Genomic DNA, 12,758 nt, shown 5'->3' with positions numbered 1-12,758 from the left:
GCACTGAAGTAGTGACATTTCACTTGACATTGTATTCCACATATGTATGACTGCTCACGTGGTGTTGTATTCAGCCGTGTATATCAGACTTATCTTCTAATGGTTGGTACATCGATCACTAAAGTCTTTCCGATAGTGAGGAAGACAGACAGAGTGGGGAGAAGTTTTCCTACTTCTCAAACCAGTTCTACTACCAGAAAATCACTTCATAAATTTTCCTCACATGTCTGATACCCTGTCTCTTTTTTTCTTTCTGAGGGAATACTTTCTTTTCCCACTGTCCAATAACACATTTGATTGCTTTCCCTTCATTGACTCCCTGTTTCTCCTGTCTTGTTATCACTCACTCTCTGTGCTCATCTCCCCTCCTTATATACCTGTGGCCGTTGACTATAACCTTATCTTGGAATGGTCATCTTAGTGCCTTTAAGTGCATTTTTCAGCTTACCATATTTCAGAAAGCTAAGGTGACACTCAACTCATCGGCTTCATACTCTCCTTTGTTACTGTCCATTAAAAGGAAACTGTATCTTTGTTGTTAGATTCCCAGGGCTCATGTTATAAAACACATTCTACAAAATGACACTTTTTCCAAGTAGAGAGTATACCTTCCACTGTTCTTTTTCCTCTGTTTTCAAATACTTTGTCTGAAGCCAACGACGAATTCCTAGCACAGTTAGGAGGAGCACCCTCTGAGACACTCTGTTAAAATTAATTTAAAATTAGTTGCATAAAATTTTAATCACTTTAAGATATGTTAATTGTTTATTTTTAAGGCAATTGTACCAAAAATGTGTTTAAAATCTCAGTGCTTCAGTACCAAATATTTCTTCTTTTTTAATTATTATTATTTATTACAATTTATTCACTTTGTATCCCAGCTGTGCCTGCCCCCTCCTACTGATCCAGGTATTGAAGCAGAGGCTGAGACTCATAGCCAAACTTCGGGGAAAATGCATGGAATTTTATGAAAGAAGGGGGAGATAGAAAGACCTGGAGAGGACAAGAGCTCCAAAAGGAGACCAACGGAGTCAAAAATAAGTAGATCCTAGGGGCCCTACAGGAACTGATACCTCAACCAAGGACCATGCATAGAGAAGACCTAAAACCCAGGCTCAGATGTAGCCCATAGATTCAGTCTCCACGTGGTTTCCCTAGTAAGGGGAGCAGGGGCTGTCTCTGGCATGAACTCAGCAGCAGGCTCTCTGATCACCCCTGAGGGGTGCAGCCTTGCCAGGCCACAGAGGAAGACAATGCAGCCAGTACCAAATCTTATGCATGCCTCTCTAGAGCAGGCAACTATATGTGGCAACTTTTATATGGCTACTAATTCTGTAAACCTGACACAAAAATTCACAGGAAAATTATTCATAGGCAAGGTACTCATGCATGTATTTCCAAAGTGAAACTACCACTATACTACCTAAAATCTTAGATTCCACATTAAAAAAAGGAAAAGAAATTTTTAAAGTATGCATATGTGAACATAGTGTTATGAACATGGTGGGCATATTAAAGCAGTAGACATGTAAACATTTCAGATGACTAAAATTATTTTAGTGTTAAGGTACATGGCTTGAGTCCTGCGAGATGGCTCAGAGGATAAAGGCATTTGTTTGAATGTGGAGTCCTGTCTTTCTGCGATGGCCTCTATTTTTTTGTTCATTTCTTCTCTATATGCCACGAATTGTGCCTCTATTTGTGCCTCTCTTTGTTTGGTTGTATTTGCCTGTATTTCTTTGAGAGCTTTGTTCATTCCCTCTTCATTTGCCTCCATTTGTGTAGCTATTTCTTTGAGAGATTTGTTTGTTTCCTCTTTATGTGCCTCTAATAACTGGATGAGCATAGCTTTAAAATCATTTTCCTATGTTTCCTATGAATTAAAATATCCATTGATTGGGGGGGGGGGTTGCTGGTGAAACCTGATTCCTGTTGGATATGTTCTTACGCATCTGTTTATCCATAACCTTTGCTGTTTGTTCCTGGAGTTTGTACTTCAGACTGGGTCAAAAGACCCACAGAACAGGGGCTTCAGTGTTGAGAACGCTGTCCCAAGAATCCCCATGTTGCCCACAGTGGGGATGTAGGTGGGAGGGAGCAGATGACTGGCTGCTGGCGTAGATGGACCCTGGATCTGGGGCTCTGCATGCTTTCGCTTGAAGGTACACTCACTCACTCACTCACTCACTCACTCACTCACTCACTCACTCACTCACTCACAGGCCTAATCAGAAAGCACAAGTGTTCTTTCTGTTCTCTACTCTCAGATTTGGGCCTGCAGAGGCAAATGAGAGTGTGGGAAACCTGTCAGCTCAATGGTGTCCGCTATTTGTCCGCTGGGCAAGGAGACCCATACTTGGGGTAGCCATTTCTGTTGTCTCAGTCATGGAGCATCAAGGCTCCTATTAGGGCTAGCTGCCACCCCGCTGCCACAGCTGCAGACCGGGAGGCCACTACAGTTGCTCGCTGGGAGGCCCTGGGAAGCCTGTACAGCTGCCCCCGGACCTGGGAGGCTCATACAGCCGGCTTGTTACTGCGGAACTGGGAGGGCCGCCTCTGCTGTCTCAGTTACAGAGCTGGGAGGTCCGTGTTTGCTAGGAGCAGCGGGGCACTGCAGGCCTCTTCCCCTGAGGAGGAAGGCCCGTCAGGGGGAAGTGCAGGGGGGTTGAATATTCTCCACTCTCAGTCCCAGGAGACATCCACGAGTGACCTGGATCCAAATGGTCTCAGTTCACGAGTTGTCCCCTCTCACCCAGGAAGCCTCAACGTCCATGTTCTGGCTTCAGCTGCCCCTCCACTCACCAATTTCGGAGTTTCGGATCCTGTGCCCCTCTGATTTGGTGCGCACTGGTCGTCTCCATCTTGGGTCTCCAAGGCATTTGATAGGAAGACTGACACCTGAGTTTGAGTCAAAGAACCCACCACATGGTGGAAAGAGAGAAATGACTCCGCAAAGTTGACCTCTGACCCCCACGTGCTTATCGTGATACATGCACACACACACACACATGCACACACATATATGCCCACACATGCACAGACGTGCACACACACCACAAACAGAGTAATAAATAAAATTAGGAGAAAAAAGTGGCTAGAAAATCTTTCTTTTCATGGGAGTTTGGGATTTTAGAAACTGGAACGTTTGGGCAGAGGCTTCCTAAACAATTTTATTAGTATAAAGCACCCAGGATGGCTTAGAAGTGTTCGCTGTTTGTTTCTATTGTAAAACAGTAGCACAACTCCTCACCTGCAGCAGACAATGTGTGCACAGCACACGATGGATACTCAATAACAAAGATGAACTGAAGGTCAAAATTTTTAAAAATTGATCAGAAAGGCTTTTGAGGGGCAATTTGGTGGCTCCCTTTAGGATGTATTCGTAAGTGAGATACTAAAGTTTGCCACAGTCCAAGTTAGAAATAATGTGCTTTCTAAGTATGTTCTTGACAGTACTATCATTTTATTGTCCTCGGTTAAAGGAAAAAAAATGTATTCAACACTTAAGTCTCAGAATGGAAACAGGATTGGTTTTCTTGTGTAGTAACCTATTTTACATTTCGTGAGAGGTTTTTCCCATCCCCAACATTTATTCATGAGGTACATGAAAATGTTACATGCATCATATCATCTCAAAGTCACAGTGACATTACTTGTATTGACACATGTTTTATTTTACTTGGTTTTGCCAAGATGCTAGATGACAGAACTAGGATTCTGATGGCTCCTTGGCCTTCACCTGCTATGTTCACAGCACTGTACATCCCTGCTTCCATTTATCATGGCCTTTTCCATCTCTTCCCTCAGTGTTATCTTTGTTTTCATTGTTTATACTTATTGTTACAAGAATGTAGTCCATAAAAGTACTCGATGCACTTAATTCCTTAGTGGATTTATCTTTAGATGAGCATCAAAAACCAAACTGAATGTCTAGTCTCCAAATTTGCATTTGTCCCTTACCTTCAGCCATCCCTGAAAGCCTCTACCTGGCAATCCAGATGCCATAATAATGTCACAAATTATGTTTTTCTTCTTCCTCAGATAGTTCACAAATATGCAGCTTTAAATTTAAAGATGCTTTACTTCTAAAACAAGAACTCTAAAAAACACAGCAACTACATTTCTAAAAATAATTCTGAAACGGGTAAAATGTCGGCCTATCTGAGGTCCTGTCCTGGCAAAGTGTGTGGGTCCCACAGGGAGCATTGCCCTCTTCCTACCCTCTGAGCCCAGCCACCACCACTTAAAGACCTGATTCTTCATCTAAATGCACTCCAGACCTGAGGATGTTTAAAGAACATTCATAGCCAATCCTTTATAAACTATTCAAAAAAAAATAGAGAAAAGAAAGATATTCCCAAACTCCTTCTATGAATCCAGATAAAGATTAAATTTTTAGAAAGAAAATTACAACAATATCTCCAATGAACACAGACTTTAAAATGCTCAACAAAATGCTTACAAACAGAATATAGATATACATCAAAAAATATTACCCACCATGCCACGTTGGTTTTATCCCTGAAATTCAGGCATAGTTCAACATACACAAATCAATAAGTGAAGTAACAACATAAATGGACTTAGAGACAAAAATCACAAGATCATCTCAACAGATGCAGAATAACCCTCCAACAAAATATATCATGCCTTCAAGATCAAAGCCCTACAGGATACAGAACTATAGAGAACAAACCCTAACATAATAGAAGCTGTATATGAAAAACCCACAGTCGCCATCATCCTAAATGGAGAAAACCTTGAAGCAATACAACTGAAGTCAGGGTCAAGGCATCCCACTAATCTAACTCTTTTTCGATATTGTTTTCAAAGCACTAGCTGGAGCAATAAGGCAGGAGAAGGAAATTAAAGGAATACAAAAGGTAAACTATGTCTAGTTGCAGATAACACAATATTGTACATTTAGAGATCCCAAAGTTTCTATCAGAAATGATAAATTCAGCAATGTACAGGATACAGAATCAACTTACACAGATTAATAGCTTTTTCTGTACAGCAACAAGCATACAGAGAAAAAAATAATGGACACATTCACACTAGCCTCGACGAAAATAAAATATCTAGGAAAGAAAACCTAACCAAAAAAGTACAGGACCTCTACAATGAAAACTTTAAATCTGTCTCAATTGGGCTGACAGTGCTCCCTCCAAGATCCAAAAACCAACTAATAAAACCCCAATGTCAGACATGAGAAACCCTCTTTTGAGTTGTTGGCCAGGACTTTCCAAAAGAAACCCAAAGCCTAGTCTTTTGCTATTGCCCTTGATTACCCCAAGGGGTAGAAAGTAAGTCCCAATCTTGAAAACACCAGGCACTTCAGAAACAAAGACCAGAACTGGAACTGAAATGAAAGTCCACTCTCTGAAGACTAGCTTTCAAGGTACCAGAAGGGGCCATGCAAGTTTCCAAAAAAGGGAGGCAACCAAGAGTCCTACCCAGATAAGACACTATAAACCACATCAATGATCAGCATGGCATGCTAACTTTAAGCGTGTACGAAGAGCTACAGGCAACCAAGTAATGCTGAGATTGGGAGAAATAGTCTTCTCCAGGGAAGAGCATACCAATTGGTTATCCAATAGCAAACGATCAGTCTTGAAGTCAGACATACGAGTAACAGCTTTAGGGTGTTTTCAGTTTCTTTTTTTTTTTCTTTTTGTATTTTTTTTTACAACTTTATTCATTGTATATCCCGATTGTAGCCCTGTCTCACAACTCCTCCCAGTCCCCGGTATCTCCCTTTTCCCTCCTATCCAGGGGAAGAGGGAGTTCTCCTCCCCAGACTGGATCCTCTTCATCAGTGGCCTGGCAAAGCTGCATTACCAGGGGCAAGTGATCAAATATCAGGCAACCGAGTTCACAACAAAGGCAGCCTCTGCTCCCCTTACTTGGAAACCCACATGGAGACTGAGCTGGCTATCGGCTACACCTGGGGAGAGGGTCTAGGTCCTCTCCATGCATATAGCCCTTGGTTGGTTCATCAGTCTCCGCAGGTACTGCTGGGCTCAGATGTTTTAGCTTTGTTAGTCTCCTTGTGGGGCTCCTGTCCCCTCCATGTCCTTCTCTCCACCCCCAACCCCCCCCACACACACACACCTCTTCCATAAGACTCCCTGCACTCTGCCCAAAGTTTGGCTTTGAGTCTCAGCATCTGCCTCGACCCACTGTTGGATGGAGCCTCTCAGAGGACCCTCTGTAGTAGGTTCCCATCCTGTTCCCTCGCATCACACTGGTCACATGATCCTTACACTCCTCATGGAACAACTTAGAAAAACTCAATAGCCCTTTTAACATATATTTTGAGAAGCAGACTTTGAAAGTATACATTCCCATATTTCTAATACTAATTCAGTTTAAATACAGAACCAACTATAAAAATAGGGGGGAAAAAAACTCTCCTAAAAGTTTATAGCATACTGAAAAACCAAAACAAAAACCAAAAAGACAAGAAACATGAAAACAATTTTAAAGATAAATTTTAAATGTAATGAAAAAATATCCTAGAAAATAAACTGCTAGACGCCCTGTACTGTCAAAACTAAAAGTACCATGGAAACTGGCTACTATAATAACAAAATGAGTCTATTAAAGATTTATTTCAGCATTATAAAAGTCATGTTAAGATAACTTAAAAGTCACAGTACATTACATTTATCCAAATAAATTTTAAATCCTATTTATTACTGTAAAGCTAATATAATTTCTCTTTGGCTCTGTAATTTTAAACCATTACCCCATGATCTCAAAGCAGTTACTAGTTCTTTTCATTGTTAGCCAAAGTGACAATTGTTTTCAGCTACTCATGATCTTGTTTCTGCTGACTAACTCCCCAATTACTGAGATGGCATCCAGACCACCAGTAAACCTTAAGAGTAAAACAAAAACAGACTTAGGGCAAGGAAGTTAACTCCACAGAGGAGCACGTTACCTTGGTATCACAGTGGTACTCATCTTCCTTCATTTCAGGCAAGGGAGTTTCAGGACTCTGACAGCCGGAAGTCCTACGGAGCAAAGAATGCAGTAAAGACGGGTGAGCACAATTCTGGAAAATCTTATACAAATTCTGCTGCTGCTGTGCACAAATGGCACATGTTAATTGGTGTAAACACGATTTGCCCTCTTACTGTACAAAAGCTTTCACTTAAGTGAAGACTGACTTTATGCTTCATTTAAAATAGTAGCAGCCTGAGAAAAACGTGCCTTCACAAATTGCCTTTAATGAATGTGGACCTGAAAAATTAGTACTAGAAAAATTCGTACTAGAAAAGCTGAAATGAGCGTGGTAGCCTTAAATAGGAGAAAAGATGCACCATCTTCTCTCCAGTCTTTTCCTAGGTTGAAGAAGACTATGACCAAGCTGTGTATAAAGTTGCAGGCATGGTTTCTCAGCTTGAGAAACAACCATTAAGAGAATCTATTCATTCTCTTTGACTCAAAACATCAAAGAGAGTCTCTTAAAACATTGTAAATGTTTTAAAACTGTACAAGAGTCAACCAATAAATTAATTTTATGTGTTTACTGGTGGAATGACCTTCCCAAAAAGATTAAATCCTTTAAAATTTTAAATTCCAATTATTTTCCTGTCCTCTTGCATCTTTCAGGTTTCATGTAAACAATCAGGCACTTAAAAACTTTCAAAAGCACCCACTCAAAGGGAAAGACATCTGTAACACCAGCATCTCCTGTTAGTTGTGCCTGTTCCTCTAAGTCCTCTGGAACTATTTCCTTCTGGGTAGCCTCCACTTCCTCTTCTTCAGGTCTAGACAACGATCTCCAAAATTATAATCTCCAGCCCAGGAAAATCTTAAGCAAAGATGTGTTCAAAGCACCAAGCTAAATAGAGCTTCAGCTACCCACACAGCCATCTTACTAACCACCCTACAAAGCCTCGATGACTTTGGCGCCAGGGGATCCTAAACTGTCCTACCCATCATGCAGGTAGGAAAGATGCAATTTCTTCACCAAAGCTGGAGGGAGACACCTGTCTCGGCCACAGGTATAATTTGTTCCTCAGCTTCTAATGCCCCAGTCTTTGATAGGATCTAAGGTGATATAAAGCACCATATTCCTAGCTGCTGCAGAGACTGTCCCCAGATGCCTAAATTATCTTAATGTTTTCAACATAAATGTAGATGTTTTTCAATTCCTACAATTAAACAAACAAGCGGCATCTATATCAAGACTTGTCGTGATACCAGTTTCAATGTGCAGGCATACAAACTTCCAGTATCTTGCGTCCTTAATTTTTGTCTTCTTGTTGTCAAATTTGCCAACAATTCTTGCATTCCAGTCTTTTCTCTAAAAGACTGAACCCTTTTGAACCTATTGAACCCTGTGTCCTTTTCTCTATCCAAATCATCTGTCCATTAACACCATTCTTATCCTCTACCATCTTAATTTTATTCTTATCCTGTGCCAGTGGAATTACCGGGCTCAAGTTCCAGTTACTTTATTAAAATATCCATCAATTGAATCAAACATAAGATGACAATTGGCCTTAATGTTAAGGCACATGAGTCTAATGTCATCTGCACCATTTTTTTTCTGTCTAGAGAAGTCATGTTAATATCTTTTGAGTTTTTTAAGTTCTCCATCTGAATGAAGTATAAGAGTATATTTTGATTAGTTCTTTAATCCCTTAAAATTCTGAAATATCTTATGCTCAAAGGAGAAAAAAATGAAAAATTTAGTGAGCATGAAAATTAATTTCCAAGTGTGCTCTAAATGAGTATTAAATATAATATGAATCATATGGTCTGCATTCAGATCTTCTTCATTTTTAGAAAAGAACGTTCACTCCTGCCTGGAGTTGTTCCTATGGCTCTAAGTTTATCCACATGAGCAAGGTAAACAAGACAACCATTGGTCCTCAGAACAAGGTGCTGACTAGCACTGCAGTTATCAAAATTTTCAGAGAAAGTTTTATGGTGTAGTTGCACTTCTCAAAAACACCCCAAAGACGTTCATCTGTAAATTTGACTTCTGCAGTTGATCTGACATAGAGCTCATCTATCTCTGACAACCTGTGGATAAGCAAGTGAATGAATGGGGAGCCAAGCAAGATGGCGGTCAAATCATGAATGTGGGACTCTCACTCACAGCTGGCTACTTAGTGAAAAATAACCTCATGGTAGCATGTACTTTGAATGTCTATCGTGAGAATTATAATGAACAACAGTATTTTAAATATAAAGCATGGTGCCTCCCACAGTACAGCACTGAACAGATACTTGTTTCTCATCTGTCCAACAATACTTAGACACATATAGATTTTATAAACACGTATAACTTACCTTGCTAATGAATCACTTCCACAATCGGTTTTCTCTACTAAAAAAAAAAAGGCATAAAATTAATTTTAAACAGATGAAAGATAAGTATCAAATGTTAAAAATCTATGTCTCAGAAGCTTTGCTAAAAAACTTTCATTTGGAATACCATGTAAATTAATATCTCCTACAGTAGATATGAATTATACTGCTGATAGAGCAAGCAACGCATTAAGATTCTTTCTTTTGTTTATGCTCATGGAACACAAGGAAAACAAAAAACTTATGAATTTTATGAAAAGTAAAATGTTTGATATAATAACCATACTATAACTAGTATGAGACTAACTTAAGATGGTATCATCATATTATAAGTTAATAGTGTCAAGCAAACCACTTGATATATCTGGACTAACAGCATAAGGAACATTAAAAAGGGAATATAAGTTACAGCCATACAACCCTGAACACTCCTAATATCATCTACTAAGAGAATATGTTTACTTTGTAGTAACAGAAAAGATTTTTTTTTTCAAGTAGTCAGTTAATTTTTCAGTTTAGGGTGAATATACTATCTCATTGATACTTAGCTGTGGACACCACACCCTGCAGGGGAAAGATTCAAAACACAACAGCGGACCAGGAACAAGTGCCTTGCAAAGACTTTCCAGATGCTAATAAAGAGTTCAAGAGTCACCACTGTCATACTTGTTCTAGCTAACCCTTTTTATAAAGAAGATACCATATGCTTTCTCTGTAAAAGCTATTTTCTTGTTCTTATCTGTGGAACAAAGTTCATATATGGTATATACTCACTTGTAAGTGGATATTAGCCATATAATATAGGATAAACATACTAAAATCTGTAGTCCTAAAGAAACTAAACAACAAGGACCCTAGCGAAGAGGCTGAAACCTCACTCAGAAGGGCAAACAGGATAGACATCAGAAGTAGGAGAAGACAAGGAACAGGACAGGAGCCTCCCAGAGGGGTCCTCTGAAAGACTTGGTATTGAAGACTTATGGCCAAACTTTGGGCAGAGTGCAGGAAACCTTATGGAAGAAGAGGGAGATAGAAAGACCTAGAGAGGATAGGAATTCCACAAGGAGTCCAACAGGGCCAAAAAACCTGGGTCCAGGGGGTCCTATAGAGATCAATACTCCAACCAAGGACCATGCATGGAGAGGACTAAGAGCCCCTGCTCAGAGGAAGCCCATAAGCTGCTCAGTTTCTAAGTCTCCTTCCTAGCAAGGAGATCAGGGTCAGTCTCTGACATGAACTCAGTGGGTGGCTCTTTGTTCACTCCCCCTAGTGGGGAGGGGTTGCAGCCTTGCTAGGCCACTCAGCCAGCCCTGATGAGACCTGATAGGCTAGGGTCAGAGAGAAGGGGAGGAAGTCCTCCCCTATCAGGGGACTAGGGGAGGGGCATAGGGGGGGAAGGAGGAAGGGTGTGTGGAACTAGGAGGAGAAGATGGAGAGGGATACAAAGTGAATAAATTGTAATAAATAAATGAGAGAGAGAGAGAGAGAGAGAGAGAGAGAGAGAGAGAGAGAAGAAAGAAAGAAAGAAAGAAAGAAAGAAAGAAAGAAAGAAAGAAAGAAAGAAAGAAAGAAAGAACAATGTTCATATATGCCAGCAGTGGCTATGCAGACAGAGGAACCTTCCTTCTTTACAGATGGTGACTCTGTAAACTATTACAACCAGATTAAAAATCAGCATGAATTGTCCTCAAAAAAAAAAAAAAAAAAATTCATCTAACATTCTTCTTTCAGTGGAAAAATTATTAAGTCTGTTCCTTGAGAATGTATCCATTTTGAGCTGTACCTAATGTAGAAACACATTTAAAAAAAAAAAAAACTGGGGTGGCTGAATATTGCCTGGGAAGACATAATTCTTAAGAGTCTATTTGAACTGAATAGAACATGGTTGTCCAATCACTGCTACCAGTACAAGTACAATGTCGTGTCTCTCAAACTCTCTTATTAGGTAGCAGATTGCTATAAGGACAGAGCTTGGGGGTTAGAGAGATGGTTTAGGGGTTAAAAGCACTTAACTGCTCTGGCAGCACTCACATGGGCGCTCACAATTGTCTATAACTCCAGTTCCAGGAGATCTGGAGATGCCCACTTCTTGCCTCCACCAGCACTATCCAAATCAACAAAATCAGAAATGAAAAGGGAGACATAACAACAGACACTGGGGAAATCCAAAGAATCATTAGGTCCTACTTCAAAAGCCTATATGCAACAAAATTTGAATATCTAAATGAAATGGGCAATTTTCTTGATGGATTCCATTTACCAAAGCTGAATCAAGAACAGGTAAATAAATTAAATAATCCTATATTCTTTATGGAAATAGAAGCTGTCATCAAAATCTCTCATCCAAAAAAAAAAAAAAAAAAACCCAGAGCCAGAAGGTTTCAGCATAGAATTCTACCAGATCTTCTAAGAAGAGCTGACATCAATACTCTTCAAACTATTCCACAAAATAGAAACAGAAGGAATGTTACCAACCTCACTCTATGAGGCTACAGTCACCTTGATACCTAAACCACACAAAGACCCAACAAAGAGAACTTCAGATCAATCTCACTTATGAACATTGATGCAAAAATACTCGCAAACTGAATCCAAGAACACATTAAAGATATCATCTACCACAACCAAGTAGGCTTCATCCCAGACATGCAGGGGTAGTTCAATATACAGAAATCCATCAATGTGATCCACCATATAAACAAACTGAAAGAAAAAAAAAAACCACATGATCATCTCCTTAGAATGCCAAAAAGCATTTGACAAAATCCAACACCCATTTGTGTTTAAAGTAAAATCATTTTTATAATAGCTTTAGGGGGCAGTGAGATGGCTCATTAGGCAATGTTACCTCACCATGCAAGCCTGGCCACTCATGAAAGAGTAGAAGAAGAGAACTACCGCCTCAAAACTGTCTTCTGATCTCCAGGTTCATGTCCAGAGTACGTTTTCACAAACATGAAAATAATATTGGCTTAATTTTTTAAACATATAAATTGGACTTTTTAACATGTAAATTATGTCATAGCTTCCGATGATGAGCAGAAACAGTAGTAAAGGCTGGAGGTAAAACAAATTCTGCAGCACTTACCTAAAATGCAGGAGGTCTTGGGTTCAATTTCTAGTGCCCCAAAAAATAAAAGTTTTGATTAGTTTTGTTTTTTTTCTCTCCTTTCTCTCTCTCTCTGTCTCTCTGTCAAGGTCTCTCTGTCTCTGTCTCTCTCTCTCTCTCTCTCCCTACACGCATATGTTCATGGGGGTGAAGGTTATCTGTGCACGTGTGTTCACATGCATGTGTAGTACAGAAGTAGCTATTAAGGGTCTTCCTTCATGACTCTCCCCACGATTTTTGGAGACAAGGTCACACTTCTGATTGTAGCTTTCATGTAAGTAATGTCTGAGATCATTCTGACCTATAGACTATTCAG

At 39.8% G+C, this 12,758-nt stretch overlaps 1 protein-coding gene across 1 annotated transcript in view; it reads right to left on the bottom strand.

The window, feature by feature from the left end:
• Potea (POTE ankyrin domain family member A) overlaps positions 1-12,758 on the bottom strand; it is a 134,747-nt gene that overhangs the window by 108,213 nt on the left and 13,776 nt on the right. The window contains exons 7-11 of the mRNA XM_060381358.1: positions 12,422-12,451; positions 9,316-9,352; positions 6,930-7,022; positions 3,961-4,060; positions 609-702 (exon numbers count right to left, since the gene is read on the bottom strand). Coding sequence (XP_060237341.1) covers positions 609-702; positions 3,961-4,060; positions 6,930-7,022; positions 9,316-9,352; positions 12,422-12,451 — 354 coding nt within the window. The remainder of the gene's footprint in view (positions 1-608; positions 703-3,960; positions 4,061-6,929; positions 7,023-9,315; positions 9,353-12,421; positions 12,452-12,758) is intronic.

Source organism: Meriones unguiculatus, chromosome 4 (assembly GCF_030254825.1).
Source record: "Meriones unguiculatus strain TT.TT164.6M chromosome 4, Bangor_MerUng_6.1, whole genome shotgun sequence".
Classification (NCBI taxonomy): domain Eukaryota; kingdom Metazoa; phylum Chordata; class Mammalia; order Rodentia; family Muridae; genus Meriones; species Meriones unguiculatus.
This window is presented reverse-complemented; position numbering and strand designations above follow the sequence as displayed.